Source organism: Chelonoidis abingdonii, chromosome 4, assembly GCF_003597395.2.
Source record: "Chelonoidis abingdonii isolate Lonesome George chromosome 4, CheloAbing_2.0, whole genome shotgun sequence".
In the NCBI taxonomy this organism is placed as follows: domain Eukaryota; kingdom Metazoa; phylum Chordata; order Testudines; family Testudinidae; genus Chelonoidis; species Chelonoidis abingdonii.
In genome coordinates, this window is record NC_133772.1 from 80,069,202 (window position 1) to 80,086,859 (window position 17,658).

General features: G+C 45.1%; 2 protein-coding genes across 2 annotated transcripts in view; one reads left to right on the forward strand and one right to left on the reverse strand.

Moving 5' to 3' along the window:
• Positions 1-17,658, reverse strand: part of MYBPC3 (myosin binding protein C3) — a 127,681-nt gene that overhangs the window by 94,004 nt on the left and 16,019 nt on the right. Inside the window, exons 2-8 of the mRNA XM_075065346.1 lie at positions 14,541-14,807; positions 13,890-13,982; positions 13,067-13,147; positions 12,784-12,932; positions 11,520-11,637; positions 8,920-8,968; positions 1,665-1,709 (exon numbers count right to left, since the gene is read on the reverse strand). Of these exons, the coding sequence (XP_074921447.1) occupies positions 1,665-1,709; positions 8,920-8,968; positions 11,520-11,637; positions 12,784-12,932; positions 13,067-13,147; positions 13,890-13,982; positions 14,541-14,807 (802 nt within the window). The remainder of the gene's footprint in view (positions 1-1,664; positions 1,710-8,919; positions 8,969-11,519; positions 11,638-12,783; positions 12,933-13,066; positions 13,148-13,889; positions 13,983-14,540; positions 14,808-17,658) is intronic.
• The window catches only part of FAM180B (family with sequence similarity 180 member B), a 404,198-nt gene continuing 388,141 nt past the window's right edge, over positions 1,602-17,658 (forward strand). Inside the window, exon 1 of the mRNA XM_075065345.1 lies at positions 1,602-1,619. The gene's annotated coding sequence lies outside the window, so the exon portion shown is untranslated. The remainder of the gene's footprint in view (positions 1,620-17,658) is intronic.

Sequence of the window (17,658 nt, forward strand, 5' to 3'; positions counted from 1 at the left end):
TCTAAAAACGTTAAAATGTATAACTGGCACGTGAAGCCTTAAATTAGAGTGTATAAATGAAGACACCACTGCTGAAAGGTTGCTGACCCCTGTCATACACTGTGACTAATTTCGTAGCAAATGCTAATCTAGAATATAATTGTAATCCCCCTTTTCCTGAATTAAAAGAAAAGATTTCACACATATAATCAGTAAACCAATAAACACATTTCCCACATGCCCTAGGAAATTTGTGGAGCATTGCAGGGATCTTCCTTTAGAATCATAAGTGCTTTCTGGAGACTATAGATGTGGGGATGTGAAAACTGTTTTATGAGTTGGGACAGCATTAAGACAAATATCTTATGTATTTTTTTTAATATGGCCCTCAAGTGACATCCTGTGTTGCATACATTATTGCTTTAAGAACACAGGAACTGCCATTATTGAATCAGACTTTTGGTTCATGTTGCCCATTATTCTGTCTCCAATATTTGCCAGCACTGACTGCTTAACAGGAAGTAATCTTGCTGAATGCCAGTAGACACTAGGCCAGAGAAACTCAAGGCCTCAGGAGCAAATGCAAGAACCAGTTTCAACAGATTAGTAAACAGTTCTGTTGATAAAGAGGGAATAGAATCCAGCTCCCACCTTCTGAGTTGCATTGACGCTGCAAGGTTAATTGGAGTCAATAGCAGTAAAAACTTATTTTAGTCATTTCTGATTCTTAACATGCATTGGGGAAAGTTCTTTTGATTACAGAAGTGCCATTTTTACATAGTTGCTTTCACAACAGAATAACACTGCAAGAGTTAATTTTCCCTATGTGGTGCCTAGACACTCTAGTATGTTGATAGGTGTATTGATTGATAGATAAGAAGAAACTGAATGGCAGAGGGGTTTAGTCATAGGTAAAGTCACTAATATAAGGCCAGATTTCAAAATAGCTCAAGGCTAGAGTTTCAAATGTTCAGCTCCCACAATTCAGATAGATTTTTTCTAAAGAACTGAGCATCTAGCAGTTCCTATTCTGACCCTTATGACCAGATTGTTCTAAAGATCGCAGCTCCCAACATGTTAAGCTCTTTGAAAATCCTGGCTACCTATTTTGAAAAACTGGCCACTTTTTTCTAGTGTCTAAATGGGAGCTGAGCTTTGTGGGTGCTGAGCTCTTCTGACGCTTCTTTAAATTCTAACTTCTGAAACACAATGAAAGAGTTATACATTTGTAAAATACGACATCTGAAAGCACTAGGAACAGAGGGGGATGGGATAGCACACAAGTATATTTTCATATCCAAGTGAGACTTTGTGTGGGAACAGTGAGGGAGGTGAAATCAGGATGTGTGTATGATAGGAGGGCAGACATGTATTCAGTTTGAGATTTTTCAGAGTCACAATTCTAAGAGAGTGCCATATGTCCAGCATGTGCCCTTGCTGTAAATGAATCTATCTCATTGAAACATCAAAGGTCTCTACTCATCTCATTGCTTTATGCTTGTCTCACATGATCATTGTTTTTGTTTTCTAATCACATATAAGAGCTAGTATAATTATTTATTTATGTAATGAATTCAGATGTTCAAAATTAAATCTGCAGCAAGTTCTGATTCTCTTTACTGGTCAGAGAGAGAGAGAGAGTTCATTGAGGCTTGGGTCTGACTGCTGGCAGAAACCTGGGCTACCTGAGACAGGCTGCAGGCATCCGTCTTCCTCCTCCCACCAGGCTCCTGAGTGAGAGTCACAAAAACAGCACTTTAGATTCATGCACTTTAGTTTAATCTCTGCTGCCTTCTCATAGAACAATTTAAGATTCTCAAACTCCAAGCTCCACTGGCAAGTATGGAGTAGTTTTAGAAGTGCTCTGTCCCAAAGGAGCAGTGATTTCCGTACACCCCACCCAGGAGGGGTCTACACCCGCCCTGAATTTCCCCAACACCCCCCCATATATATATATGTTTCTGAATTTAAACTGAAACATTAATACACACTTTAAAAGCTTATACAGTGTATGATAAAATATATGTATCTGAAAAAGTATAATAGATTTGAAAAGTATGAACATAGACTAGCTTTCTTGCTTCCTTATACAGCTTTTTTTTTATGATGTCAGTGCATTCATTTCGGTGATGTGGGCCAACCTAATAATTTCAAATGATGATTTGTAAGCAAAGTCTAAATGAGCTCTCCCTGACAGCTAGTGATGAGCTGGGCTGGGGCTGTGGGGAAGGCTTCAGGGCCAGATTATATTTACATTCACACCTAATCTACTTAGGTATCCAGCAAACAGAGCTATGTTGTCCAAGTGATAGATTTTGGCTGGGGTTGGGTTACAAACCACTTGAATGTGGGGGTATGGGGGATGAAATGTTGTTCTTATTGTATGAGTAAAGGGCAGTAAGAGACGGTACTTAGCCTTGTGATGATTTGAAGACATCAAGAGAGAGGGTGGGGACCTGTCCCTCTCCACTGTTTAAAGACAGAACTGATTAGGCTCCATAGATAGTCTTTTGTTCTGTTAAGTGACCACTGCAGCTGAAATCACTGACAATCAGGTCTAAGTGCTTAGTCCTGTTGTGGGGACAGTGTTTCCTGTGGAACAAAGTGTTTTTGTGTAAGAGACAACCCAGACTGCACTAGCAACGAGCAAGGTTCCTGCACTGAGAGCTCAGCTGAAATCACTGAGAGCTGGTGGAACCTCAAGAGAGCAACTCACAGAGGTCACAGTGGCAGGTGGCAGCCGAAGGTGACTGTGCAGGGCCATTGGCAACAGAGTGGTGGAGTGAACGGTGGCACAACGAACAGACGTGGCCAGAGCGAACAGTGAGCAGCTGGAGGAACAAGCAAGTGCCTTCTTGTCCCCACCTGGAAGGTGTACTCATGTGAAAGCACCTCTGAACTCTGAGTCTCCACTGACCAAGGACAACACCGGTGAGTGGAGTGCGGTGGAGGGAAAAGTGAGGGGCATGTTAAATAAACATTTTTTTGTTGGACTATATTTTAGTCACTTTGCTCCAGAATGCTAGATTTGTGACTGGGAATGGAAACTTATATAAATATGTTTCCTAGTAGGCCAAGATTTTTAAAATGCATTATTTGCCAAGGTTGTTATCTCACATTGTTGCTATCTTGGGAGGTCATTATATTGGGGAGTTTCTACACTAAACATTTTTATTATATATAATTAATTTTTACATAAGAATGGTCATACTGGGTCAGACCAATGGTCCATATAGCCCAGTACCCTGTCTTACAACAGTGGTCAAGGCCAGGTGCTTCAGAGGGAATGAACAGAACAGGTAATCATCAAGTGACCATCCCCTGTTGCCCATTCCCAGCTTCTGGCAAACAGGCTAGGACACACTCAGAGCATGGTATTGCATCCCTCCCATCCTGGCTAATAGCCACAGATGGACCTGTTCTCCAGGAATTTATCTAGTTCTTTTTATAATCCTGTTATTGTTTTGGTCTTCACAGCATCCCCTGGCAAAGAGTTCCCTGGGTTGATTTATATTGTGTGAAGAAGTACTTCCTTTTGTTTTTTTTAAAACCTGCTGCCTATTAATTTCATTGGGTGACTGCTAGTTTCTTCTGTTATGTGAAGGATTAAATAAAATTTCCTTATTCACTTCTTCGCACCAGTCAAGATTTTGTAGACCTCTATCATATCCCCATTAGTCATCTCTTTTCTAAGCTGAAAATTCCCAGTCATTTTAATCTCTCCTCCTGTTTCATACCCCTGATCATTTTAGTTGCCCATCTCTGTACCTTTTCCAATTCCAATATATATTTTTAGGATGGGTGACCAGATCTGCACACACTATTCAAGGTGTGCACATACCATGGATTTATATAGAGGCAATGTGATATTTTCTGTCTTATATCTATCCCTTTCTTAATGATTCCCAACATTTGTTTGCTTTTGTGACTGCTGCTGCACATTGAGTGGATGTTTTCAGAGAACTATCCACAATGACTCCAGGATCTCTTTCATGAATGTTAACAGCTAATTCAGATGCCATCATTTTGTATATATAGTTGAGATTGCTTTCCAATGTGCATTACTTTGCATTTATCAACATTGAATTTAATTTGCCATTTTGTTGCCCAGTCACCCAGTTTTGTGAGATCCTTTGTAGCTCTTCGCAGTCTGCCTGGGACTTAACTATCTTGTATAGTTTTGTATCATCTGCAAATTTTGCCACCTCACTGTTTACCCATTTTTCCAGATGAATATGTTGAACAGTACTGGTCCCAGTACTGACCGCTCAAGAATACCACTATTTATCTCTCTCCATTCTGAAAACTGATAATTTATTCCTACCCTTTGTTTCCCATCTTTTAACCAGTTACTGATCCATGAGAGGACTGCCCTCTTATGCCATGACGGCTTACTTTTCAAAAGTCAATTTAGATTAAATACATTTTTTTTATTTTTTTTTTTTTTAGAAATCTAGATCTGTTATGTGTTTTGGTGTAACTTGCCTTTTCCTTATGTTAAATTTGCATAATCCTAACAAAACATTTACTTTATTCATATTTCTTTTATATATCTCATTGGTCCTGACACCCCCCGGTAAATTTGAACACCCCCGCTAATTTCAATTCCTGGGGAAACCACTGCAAAGGAGCCTTTTCCATTCCAAAGGGAGAATTGCTACTGCCTAGTCCATGCAGCTGCATATGGGGTCAGACATTCTAACCCTTCTGTACATTCACAACTTGTCGTAAGGAATGTCTCGAGTCATCTACAAGTTTTTGCTTGGATGTCCAAACACCTCTCTTCAGTTTCATAGAGACAAATGAATCCTAAATATCCTGCCAATCAAATGGACAGGGCAATCTTGGGCCTTCCTTAAATTATAGTCAAACTCTGCAAAAAGGTGTTGTGTAATGCAGTGTCTCTGGGTCTTGCATTCTGCTGGACAGTAAAGGCAGTAAATGAAAATCTGGTGCAGTTCCTTCAGAGACTTCCTAATACAGTCTAGTAAAGGAGGAAGGAATCTTCAGTGTTCAGTTCTGCCTCACAGATGGAGCAAAGATAAATATGGTTATTTGTTTTGTGACAGGGTTTTGATGGGAAGGAGTCAGTTATGCTTCCTCCTTGCTGACCTAAAAGTCCCAAATCCAAAAGATTTGTTAGGATTTTACACCCACATTGCACTTACTAGCACTAGATTTGTTGCTTTCATTATCCTGCTAGCAGAAAGAAGAACTGTTGAATGCTAAATAAAGGACAACAAAGGCTTGGCCATGTAGACTTATGTTCAAGTGGAATCAGCCTGTGTCACAGCAGGACTGACCAGCTGCACACACGGATTCCATAATTACTGTTTAGTTAAAGTCTGCAAGACTTTTCTTGTTCCTTGTGACATAGTTGAGTGTAAAGGGCAGCTCTCATATAATAATAACTTGTGGAAAAACACAAGCAACTGCCTGTGCTGGATTTTCTCCTGTACTAGGAAAATTGGTTCAGGTGAAGTATAAGTGCTGGAGTGATAAATTTCACTGTAGCTGCTATTGGGAGCACAGTAAAGATCATGTTAAAATTCCTTAAGGGATAGCACATATTGCCCTGGTGGACTGTACTTGTTACAGCTGATAGCTGTTGGAGTGTTTTTTATTGATAACTTAGGGGAAAAACACTCTGATTTACATAAATAAATGAATATACATATATAAATGAATATATATACATATATAAATGAATTTTCAGTAATGAATACAGTTGCAAGTTACTTCCTAAACTTTACCGAAAATCTGTAACAGCTCTTTCAATTTAACCAACAGAGGTCAGGGCAGCTCTGTTAAGAGTTCTTAGGTCAATTGAGAATTTATTGCAGATCTGGGAAGAGTGGCCTTTCTCAATACCTATGCAATCCCTGGGGCTAGGGTTGCCAACTTTCTAATGACAGAAAACTAAACACTCTTGCCCTGCCTCTTTTCCAAGGCCACAGCTTACTCTGTTTCCCCTCCCTCATTCACTCGCTCTCCCCTCATCCTTGCTCACTCACTCATTTTCACCAAGCTGGGGCAGGGGGTTGGGGTGTGGGATGATGGTTCTGGGGTGGGGATGAGAGGTTTGGGGTGCAGGAAGAGGCTCCGGGCTGGGACTGAGGGGTTTGGAGTGTGGGAGGGGGTTCAGTGCTGGGGCAGGGGGTTGGGGTGTGGGATGATGGTTCTGGGGTGGGGATGAGAGGTTTGGGGTGCAGGAAGAGGCTCCGGGCTGGGACTGAGGGGTTTGGAGTGTGGGAGGGGGTTCAGTGCTGGGGCAGGGGGTTGGGGTGTGGGATGATGGTTCTGGGGTGGGGATGAGAGGTTTGGGGTGCAGGAAGAGGCTCCGGGCTGGGACTGAGGGGTTTGGAGTGTGGGAGGGGGTTCAGTGCTGGGGCAGGGGGTTGGGGTGTGGGATGATGGTTCTGGGGTGGGGATGAGAGGTTTGGGGTGCAGGAAGAGGCTCCGGGCTGGGACTGAGGGGTTTGGAGTGTGGGAGGGGGTTCAGTGCTGGGGCAGGGGGTTGGGGTGTGGGATGATGGTTCTGGGGTGGGGATGAGAGGTTTGGGGTGCAGGAAGAGGCTCCGGGCTGGGACTGAGGGGTTTGGAGTGTGGGAGGGGGTTCAGTGCTGGGGCAGGGGGTTGGGGTGTGGGATGATGGTTCTGGGGTGGGGATGAGAGGTTTGGGGTGCAGGAAGAGGCTCCGGGCTGGGACTGAGGGGTTTGGAGTGTGGGAGGGGGTTCAGTGCTGGGGCAGGGGGTTGGGGTGTGGGATGATGGTTCTGGGGTGGGGATGAGAGGTTTGGGGTGCAGGAAGAGGCTCCGGGCTGGGACTGAGGGGTTTGGAGTGTGGGAGGGGGTTCAGTGCTGGGGCAGGGGGTTGGGGTGTGGGATGATGGTTCTGGGGTGGGGATGAGAGGTTTGGGGTGCAGGAAGAGGCTCCGGGCTGGGACTGAGGGGTTTGGAGTGTGGGAGGGGGTTCAGTGCTGGGGCAGGGGGTTGGGGTGTGGGATGATGGTTCTGGGGTGGGGATGAGAGGTTTGGGGTGCAGGAAGAGGCTCCGGGCTGGGACTGAGGGGTTTGGAGTGTGGGAGGGGGTTCAGTGCTGGGGCAGGGGGTTGGGGTGTGGGATGATGGTTCTGGGGTGGGGATGAGAGGTTTGGGGTGCAGGAAGAGGCTCCGGGCTGGGACTGAGGGGTTTGGAGTGTGGGAGGGGGTTCAGTGCTGGGGCAGGGGGTTGGGGTGTGGGATGATGGTTCTGGGGTGGGGATGAGAGGTTTGGGGTGCAGGAAGAGGCTCCGGGCTGGGACTGAGGGGTTTGGAGTGTGGGAGGGGGTTCAGTGCTGGGGCAGGGGGTTGGGGTGTGGGATGATGGTTCTGGGGTGGGGATGAGAGGTTTGGGGTGCAGGAAGAGGCTCCGGGCTGGGACTGAGGGGTTTGGAGTGTGGGAGGGGGTTCAGTGCTGGGGCAGGGGGTTGGGGTGTGGGATGATGGTTCTGGGGTGGGGATGAGAGGTTTGGGGTGCAGGAAGAGGCTCCGGGCTGGGACTGAGGGGTTTGGAGTGTGGGAGGGGGTTCAGTGCTGGGGCAGGGGGTTGGGGTGTGGGATGATGGTTCTGGGGTGGGGATGAGAGGTTTGGGGTGCAGGAAGAGGCTCCGGGCTGGGACTGAGGGGTTTGGAGTGTGGGAGGGGGTTCAGTGCTGGGGCAGGGGGTTGGGGTGTGGGATGATGGTTCTGGGGTGGGGATGAGAGGTTTGGGGTGCAGGAAGAGGCTCCGGGCTGGGACTGAGGGGTTTGGAGTGTGGGAGGGGGTTCAGTGCTGGGGCAGGGGGTTGGGGTGTGGGATGATGGTTCTGGGGTGGGGATGAGAGGTTTGGGGTGCAGGAAGAGGCTCCGGGCTGGGACTGAGGGGTTTGGAGTGTGGGAGGGGGTTCAGTGCTGGGGCAGGGGGTTGGGGTGCAAGAGGGAGTGCAAGCTTTGGGAGGGAATTTGGGTGTGGGAGGGGGTTCTGAGCTGGGGCATGGGGGGGGGGTAGGGGTGTAGGCTCCAGGCGGCACTGACCTCAAGCAGCTCCTGGAAAGTGGCGATATGTTTCTCCAGCTCCTGGGCAGAGGGGCAACCAAAGGGCTCCACATGCTGCTGCAGATGTCATCCCCACAGCTCCCATTGGCTGCGAATTGCGGCAAATGGGAGCTATGGAGCCAGTGCTTGGGGTGGTGCCTGTGGGCGGGGGGGAGCGCACGGAGCCAGACACTTCCCGAGAGCTGGGTACGGAGCCTGCCTGCCTGCCCCATGGGCGCTGCGCCCAATCAGACTTCTAGTGGCCTGGAGGCCTGGCAACCCTACCTGTGGCTCTTAATAGTCTAGGAGGTGTATATATACCTGACCATTCACACATACATTCAAAATCTCATTGATTGCACTTCAATCGGGTAATAAAATTACAAAACATTACAGTATGGTTATATTTAATTTTATTAATCAGCTATATACTGTTGATAGTGTTTATGTCCAAACTCTTGATCCCTGTCTAGTGCAAGAGTGTCTTAAGACACAAGTGGATCCTCAGGCTCACCTAAACCATTTTGGAAAGCATTGCTTGGTCCAAGCCATTCAGCCTGGGAACAACACAGGACTATTAGCTCCTCTGTTGATTTGTACCTGAAATGTTCTTTTCACACTGTAGAAAATATAATTAGTGCAATTCTTAGAAAAATTATGTTTATTATTTCTGAAGATCGGGATTGTTGTTGCATAGTAAAGAACCAACTTCTTTTAGATGATGTCTAGGAGTCAAAGGTGGCATTTTAGCCTTAGAAACACTTACACTATAGATGTACATGTATATCTTATTAATAATAGTTATTTGTACAATAGTTTTCCTCGTACATGATCTTGTCTAGGAAGGTAATGAATTCCACATGGAAGCACAAGCTTCCTACTCACGTTCGTCGAAAGGCAGTGCGGATATCCATGTCTCCTGTTGCTGGTGCTTCTGATGTGGCATACAACAGAAAAGGAGAGTGGGGAAAACAGTTGAATGTTCTTGAAAAAGAGACAGCACCACTGCAATTTTTTTTCCTTTCAAGCTATTTTTGTTTCAAATATCTTATATTTTAACTATGATTAATCACTTAGTGAATGGTGTCCATGGTTAGTGCAAGTAACTCTCCGGGGTTTTATCTCAAGCTTCACATTAATTTGTAGTTTGACAGTGGGAAAGTCACATTGTCTTCTGTAAAATCTGGTCTGAATATTGACATCATGAATGCATTGAAATCCTCAGGTGAAAGGAGCTAGAGAAGGTCCAAATGGTAATATTACCATTAATGAACTATAATCGATCTGTAGAGGCAGAAGATAAATTCCCTTGATTAACAGAAGCATGAAGAGGTTTCCAGCTGGGAAGCTGCTTATAAAATGTTTGATTAATCTCCAGTTTAAACCAATTTCTGCTAGCAGAGCCTAGGCTGAAGGGCCTCCAGTGACTGAAAGTCAACCTATGCCCTATACCATCCTGGTTCCTGCAGCCAACCAGTGCTGCCTCAAAAATTAGCAGTCAGTACTCAATGCATTCCTGGTCTGCCACTGCCTGTGAGGCATAGGTGCCAACTCCATGGGTTCTCTGGTGCTCAATCACCCATGTAAAAAAATAGGGGGTCCTCAGCACCCACCAGCCATAGTGGTTCCAGCCCCAGGGCTGGCTGCCTATCAATCAGCTGTTTGACAGACCCCCGGGGTTGTCTGCTCATCAGCAAGTGGCTGGTGGGAGGCGCTTTGGAAGGGAGTGGTGGGCAGGTGGAGGGATCCTTGGATGAGGGGGCAGAGCGGAGACAGGAAGAAGCCCTGTGAGAGTGAAGAGAGGCCTCCAAGTAAAGTAGGGATGCAATAGACTCATAGGTCAGAAGGGACCAATATGATCATCTAGTCTGACCTCCTGCACAAGGCAGGCCACAAAACCCTACCCATACACATTTATAACAACCCCGAACCCATGACTGAGTTATTGAAATCCTCAAAATTGAGATTTGAAGACCTCAAGCTGCAGGGAATCCACCAGCAAGCGACCCATGCCCCACGCTGCAGAGGAAGGCGAAAAACCTCCAGGGCCCCTGCCAATCCGCCCTGGAGGAAAATTCCTTCCCGACCCCAAATATGGCGATCAGCTAAACCCTGAGCATGTGGGCAAGACTCACCAGCCAGCACCCAAGAAAGAATTCTCTGCAGTAACTCAGTTCCCATCCCATCCAACATCCCCTCACAGGGGAAAACAAAAGTCAGCACTTGTGCTGTGAGGCTCCTATGAGCCCCAGTCACAAATTAAAGCTACCACTCCTCAGCACAACCCCTGAGGAAGGAGAGTGGTGCAAATACCAGACCAGCAAGGGTGAATCATGCTCCCACTGTCTTAGCCAAATCCGTGGTGACCTATTCTACACTGGAGGTAAATAGATGGTTAAATGTACTTTCCTTTTAATCACTGGTAAGTTTTTACAACACAGCTGTCCTCAGGCACATGAGAGCAACTGTTTAGAGTAAATCCCTTGCTAAAACTAGTCAACTATGCTTGTTGCAAAATACTGCCAGAAGCTCCTGCAGTGCTTTAGTTTGGCAGGAGGAAAGAAAGTAATAGTGTTAGCTTTCTGAACTTTTCCAAGTTTTTTTTCTTTTTCTTTTCAAATTTCCATGTTCAAATACAAGCCTTTGGCAACCTAGAACTGGAGTTAATTCTTAGACTTTTATTTTTAAATTTTACTGAATTAGTGCTCATGGAAGTGTGGGACTGAAGTCTGGATAAAGTCAAGAATAATATAGGCTAATTCTCTTTTTGCTTACTTCATGTTGTTTTTTCAGTGCATCTCAACCCTGGCTTGAATTACTTACTACTTTTCATTTTAGAGGCCATCCCCCTCCCCCATAGCCCTGCCAATGCATCTCAATCCACATCTGTTGCACTCCTGCTCTTCTAGTTTTGGGCCTAGATATAGCTCTGCCAGTTCCTCTCAAACCTGACCTACACCCTCTTCTGGTGGCCACTGTTTATTGGGGAGAGAGGTTACTCTGTGCACAGGGAAGACAGAGTGAGGATAAGATAGAGCCTAACTTAGCACAGGGGTGAAAGTAACATTAAACTCTTTCTGGTACAGGGGCCTGGCTCTGGGCCCCTGGAAGGGGTGGGGCTGGGGGTCAGCCTCCCCCAGCCAATTCATCTGAGCTGCCTGGCCTGTGCTGCCCGGTGCTCCGTCAGCGATTTAAAGGGCCTGGGGCTCCGATTGCTGCCACGGTAGCAGTGGCCGGGAGCCCTGGGGTAACTGCCCCTTTTGCCCCTGTCGGCAGCCCTGGGGTTGGGGATGGGAAAGGGGCAATGACATTAAAGTGCTGCCATGGCAGCACTTTAAGCAGGATCCTTTGCTGCGGTGGCGCTTTAATGTCAGCTGCGTACGGGCTGGTACTGGCGGCCGCTTTTTACTAGTACACTGTACCGACCCACTTTCACCCTTCACTTAGCAACACATTTCTGTAATGTTGAAAACATATAATCTTACCATTGACAATCAAGCTGAAGTTACAGCTATCAAATTTGTCCTTTGTAGATACCTCACATCTATACCCCCCTGCGTAAGTCATTTTCGCTTGGATAATGTGCATTTCATAGATGTAAACCTAAAAAATAGATCAGCCCACAGAGCAAGGAAGTTAGAAAATAAAAGGGTAAAAAATGCATAGAAACAAATATAGCATACTAGAACATTAACAGTGATAGACAAAGGCTGAAATTCATTAAAAAAAAACATTTTGTTCCCTGTACATGCAACTCTCTGTCTCACTTGTGGCTGGGTGAGGAGTTGTCATAAAGGTAAAATTTCTCTAATCCACTTTGAACACTTAAAGGACATTATCTCCAGAGGTTTTCCACGGGATAGGATGTTGATGGCAGCAAATCCTACTGTTGTATTAGTCTGTGATTTTATACATGCAGACACCACACTCATCAGGTAAAGTAGCTGCATGCTTGTGGCCAAGGGGAACAGGTCCTCCATCTACAGCTAAGAGAGTAGTTCCATAAATTCAGCCTTCAGATGGATTGATGCTATTGATGGGCAAATCTATCATATTCCATCCAGCAGACGGAAGTGGAGATACACACACATAGCAAGTATATCATAAACTATAACACTAGCGTGATCCCTACAGGGAGAGAGAGTGATGCACTACAGGCTTCTTTGTGCTCCAGTTTCTGTCTGTCTCTGGGCTAGAGAATTTGTGTTATAGACTCATTTATGGTGGGAATGGATTTTTGTTGAGCAATTTATGATAATTTACCCACTGTAATAAAGCAGTTAATTTCAGCGCCAATGTATGGGTGGCTAGTATCTCTGAATATTCCTGTAAGGATAATTATACAATAAGATCATGGAAAACTGCCATACTAGATGAGTCCAATGGTCTGTCTAACTCAGGATACTATCTCTGACAGTGACCAATACCAGCTGAGAGTCAGGTGCAAGGAACCCTGTAGTAGGCAGTTACAGATTAACCTGCTGCAATGAGATGTTCAGCCCACACCACCCCTGAAGGGATTAAAGTGGCTCAGAAGGGGATAATTAGCATGAAAGGCTGCACCTGGGGGGGACTGAGGCTTGCCTAGTTTTGTCTAGATCCTCTGACTATAGATCTATATCCATAGTTAGAATACTGTGTACCTTAGTACCAAAATGTGTCACTACCGGGAAAGAGGTCTTTCCCCCCAGAACAAAGGTTAGTGGCTAGGAGAGAGAGAGATTGAGAGCTCTGCTTTGCTGGCTGTACCTTGTTGTTTCGGTCATAGCTGTCATGCAGCTGGAGATGTTTCCCCACTTTGCTTCCCAGGTCCATCCACTTTCCCTTGAACCATTTCACTGATGGTTTCTTCAGCATGCTGGCACCTGCCACTTTGCAAGTGAATGTGATGTTTCCACCTTGAAAGGGAGACAGGTTAAGATAAGGCTGTGAGTGATGTTTAGTATTTCTGTTAGATCGTTGCTATAGTACTGTATATAGAGAGACCAAGGTAGTAGCTTAGCAGTTTACAAAAATCAGGTCTTTTCCTCACCGACAGTCACTTCTCCATCCTGAGGCCGTGTCACGAAGAGACCAACAGGGTCCAGAGGCAGCTCTGGCTGAGCCTCAGGACCTGGAACTGAAACAAATATCTGGCTTTATTAACTATCTTTCCATTTCAGCCTCTGTCCTAATCTATATAGTGAATGCTTAACATCATTTCAATGTTTCCCTCAATATTCTTCTCCACTCAGATATTTCCTATTTCTTCCATAGCTCCTTATTCTCACTTGGTTGGGCTTATCACTTGTCTTCTTCTCCTGGTCCTGTTTCCCCCCACCACCAATGTTGGGATTCCTTGTCCCTATTCTTTCTTTCAGTGGGTCAAGTAGGGCAGTGGTACACACAGGTCTTCCAGGGGGGTACATCAACTTATTTAATATTTGCGTAGTTTTACAACAAGCTACATAAAAAGCAGTAGCAAAGTCAGTACAAACTAAAATTTTATACAGCCATGATTGATTGATTTGACGATCCCTCAATTCAAGGATGATCTCTACCATTGTCTACCATAATGACTAATTTATACTGCTTGATATACCATACACTGAAATGTAAGTACAATATTTATATTCCAATTGATTTATAATAATATGGTTAAAATGAGAAAGTAAGCAATTTTTCAGTAATAGTTGCTGTGACACTTGTATTTTTATGTCTGATTTTGTAAGAACCTAGTTTTTAAATTAGTTGAAACTTGTGGGTACACAAAAGAAATTAGACTCCTGCAAGGGGTACAATAGTCTGGAAAGGTTGAGAGCCACTGGATTAGGATTAGTCCTAGCATTTTTTTTTTTAACCTTCGGAACGCTTGCTGCATTCTGCTGGTTGTGTCTCTGCTGGTGTAGGTAACTCTGAAACAATTGGGGTACAAACCGCTTCAGTAGGAAGAACTGCCTCAGACTTTTCTGAAATGGAATGGAAAGCAAGGTTACAGAAAGCCATGTATTTCTGGGATATACTTGAGAGAGTTGTGCAGAGGAGCATCTCTTCAGTGAGCCTTAGGAAATGCACAGGAATTTGGCTATTGTCTTTAGAGCTTAGAAGGTGCATTGCCTTGGAAGGTACCAGCCTTATGGGGTTTCTAACCAGATAAGAATAGCTTAGCTTTGCCAAGCTTTGAGCTGTGATGGCTAAGAACCCTCTTCGCTCTCTCAAAAGAGATGTTTGAATTTTTAAATCCATAATTTTGACATATCAAATTTTAGATGTTTTGAAGAATAATTTTTCTATCTTTTGGCTTCTGTGATGTACATAGAAACAGCAGAGATGAGTGTAGCTTTTTTTATTTATGAACTTTTAAAAACAATGTGCTTGTGTGTGAGAGTCAGGCACCAGAGGGCAAATAAAAATAAACTCCACATTTATTATTATTAAAATCTTATTTTTATGGGCTCAGCTCATGATTTCTGAATGATTGAGTTGGCAATTCTGAATAAGCTATAGTGGTTTAGAAGATACCATACCTGGCTGTTTGACCTTGAGGTCAAATTTGACCTTGGAACTCCCTGCAATTACAGCATATGTTGCATCATCCTCTCTTCCAGTGTTATTGATAGTCAGTGAATGCTTGTTCCCCTCAGTCTTGATGATATACTTCTCACTTTCAAACATTTCTGCTCCAGCTCGCTGCCACTTCACTTTGATGCCAGTCTTTTCAGTCTCTGCTTCAAACACAGCTGTGTCTCCTTCCACTACCTCTGTTGTCTTTGGCTTCTTGGTGAAAGCAGAAGCTAAAAAGAGAAAGGATTCACCTGTTTGTTTTCTTGTAGGCAGACTTTGTGTCTACAACAGCTTTTGTCTGCCTTCCCTCCCCCGCAGTCTACCTCCCACCTGCCTCTGCAAAATGTGAATATAACAGTTTCCACAACTGTGGAATGGTTAGACCAGTTTAACAGGACTCTGCAAAGACTTAGCTTTAGATCTCAGTTAATTGATTCTTTATCTGTAACTGAGTTGTCAAATCTCCATATTGTCATGAAATAATACATAATGGATTGAAAACTATTCCCGATCTAAGGACCCTGCTTAAGTCAGAAACACTACCTGTCTTCCTGTACCTCTATTCAAACCAATATTTCTACAGTTGTGATTTTCTAATTCTTCCCTTTGGGTGTGATGGTGTGTGTCATGATGATGAAGTACATACACATAAAGCTGTCTCCTTGAGTTTCCTGTGCAGTTTTTTTTAGATACAGGATTTACGTTCACATCCTGTCCTAATTGTTCTCTTAATTTGTGTTAAACAGATATTGCATTGCAGGGTAGCTTAATTTCATTAAGTAACGTGATTCCTGTATATATAATGGTTAGTGCACTCCAAGATTCATTTGGGGGTGAAAAGCACTATGGTTAAAATTTTCACAAGTGCCTAACTCTTAGCCACTTCTGAGAATTTTGCACTGTGTCAGTGTAAGTGATTATTATTCTAACTGACTGCTTTGGTGTGAAATAATGCCTTAATACTGTGTGGTGAGGAGAGCTGAGTGAGACCTCTCTTTGATCTCCTTCAGGTACATCTACACAGTGAGCAGCAATGAGTCTTAGGGTACATCTACACTACAGGATTATTCTGATTTTACGTAAACCAGTTTTATAAAACAGATTGTATAAAGTCGAGTGCACGCGGCCACACTAAGCACATTAATTCGGCGGTGTGCATCCATGGTCTGAGGCTAGCATCGATTTCTGGAGCGTTGCACTGTGGGTAGCTATTCCATAGCTATCCCATAGTTCCCGCAATCTTCCCTGCCCCTTAGAATTCTGGTGTAGAGAGCCAGTGCTGAGGGCAAAATCATTGTCGTGGTGGTTCTGGGTAAATGTCGTCAGTCATTCCTTCCTGCTGGGAAAGCAATGCAGACATATCATTTGTGCCCTTTCCCTGGATTGCCTGGCAGACGCCATACACGGCAACCATTGGAGCCCAATTCAGCGTCTTTTTTTTACAGTCACCATTTGTGTACTGGATGCCGCGGACAGAGGCGATACTCCAGCGCTACACAGCAGTATTCATTTGCTTTTGCATGAAGCAGAGACAGTTACCAGTCGTTCTGTACTGCTGCTGCTGGGGTAAATTGGCAATGAATGACGGTTATCTGTGCCTCTGTATTGTCTGCGTGCTATCATGGGTGCCCTGGCTTGAGATCGGCCGAGGGTGCAAAAGCAAAACTGGGAATGCCGGGTGACAATGTACTCCTCGGAGTCAATCCTCCTCTTTATGGTTTCTAAAAAATAGTGTCAGTCCTGCCTGAAATAATGGGGCAAGTGTACTAGAGAACCAGTGTATCAGAGAGCACAGCTGCTCGTGTCAGTCCTGCTGAATATGATGAGCTACAATGCCATATTCATGGGGGTGCCCATGCAACACCCACCCATTGCTTCCTCACTTCCCTCCACCTCTAACCTTCCTGGTTGCTACCGTTGGCGTGTCCCCCCATTTGTGTCATGAAGTTATAAAGAATGCAGGAATAAGAAACAGTGACTTGTTAGTGAGATAAACGAGTGAGGGGGAGGCAGCCCTCCCGGGCTATGACAGTCCAGTGCAGGACAGGGTTTAAGGCAGAGGTGGGGAGAGGAGGCCGCATCCCACTGCTATGATAGTCCAGGCAGTACAGAATCTTTCTTAACACATGAAAGGGAGGGGCTGATTGAAGCTCAGCCCCCAGTTGCTATGATGAAGACGGTTATCAGCCGTTTGTACCATCTAGTGGGTAGTGACCAGGAATCATTCCTATTTTTCGCCAGTGTGCCCCACGGCTGGCCTCACTCAGGCGCCAGAGATATTGAGCAGTATCAAGCATTGAAGCACTGCACGGGCTGATAAGCGACCGTATAGCGAGTCCTACTGTCAACATCTGGCCACCTGGGAGGAGGAGAGGAGCGAACTACTGTGCTTCGCTGTAGTAGCATCGCGGCGTCACACTCACGCAAGCAGTCAGTAGACATCGGTGTGACATGAAAGAAGTCTAAGAAACGATTCTTTCCTTTTCTTTACACGGTGTGGGTGGTGGGGAGTAAATGAGGAGATATTCCTGAACCACACCGGCAATGTGTTTGAACCTAACAGGCATGTGGAGCTCAGCCAGTGCAATACTTTTAGGAGATTGCTGTGGACTGTGGATAGCTGGAGTCCTCAGTACCCTCCCTCCCAGAGCGTCCATTTGAGTGTCTGGCTTCCTGTTACGCTTGTCACCGCAGCACTTGTGATAGCTTGGAGATTTTTTTTCAAACGCTGTTGGCCATTTCGTCTTCTGTAACGGAAGCTTTTGATAAGACAATTTGTTTCCCTCATACAGCAATCAGATCCCAGTATTTCTCTCTACTGGTCCATCGCGTGGAGCTCTTTTGGATTTGGAACTGCATCGCACCCGTCGCTGATCAGAGCTCCACGCTGGGCAAACAGGAAATAGAAAATCAAAGTTTCCGGGCTTTTCCTGTTATACCATGGCCACGGCATCCGAGTTCAGATTGCTGTCCAGAGCGGTCACAGTGGTGCACTGTGGATACCGCCCTGAGGCCAATACCGTCGATTTGTGGCCACACTAACCCTAATCTGATATAGGTAATACCGATTTAGCGCTAACT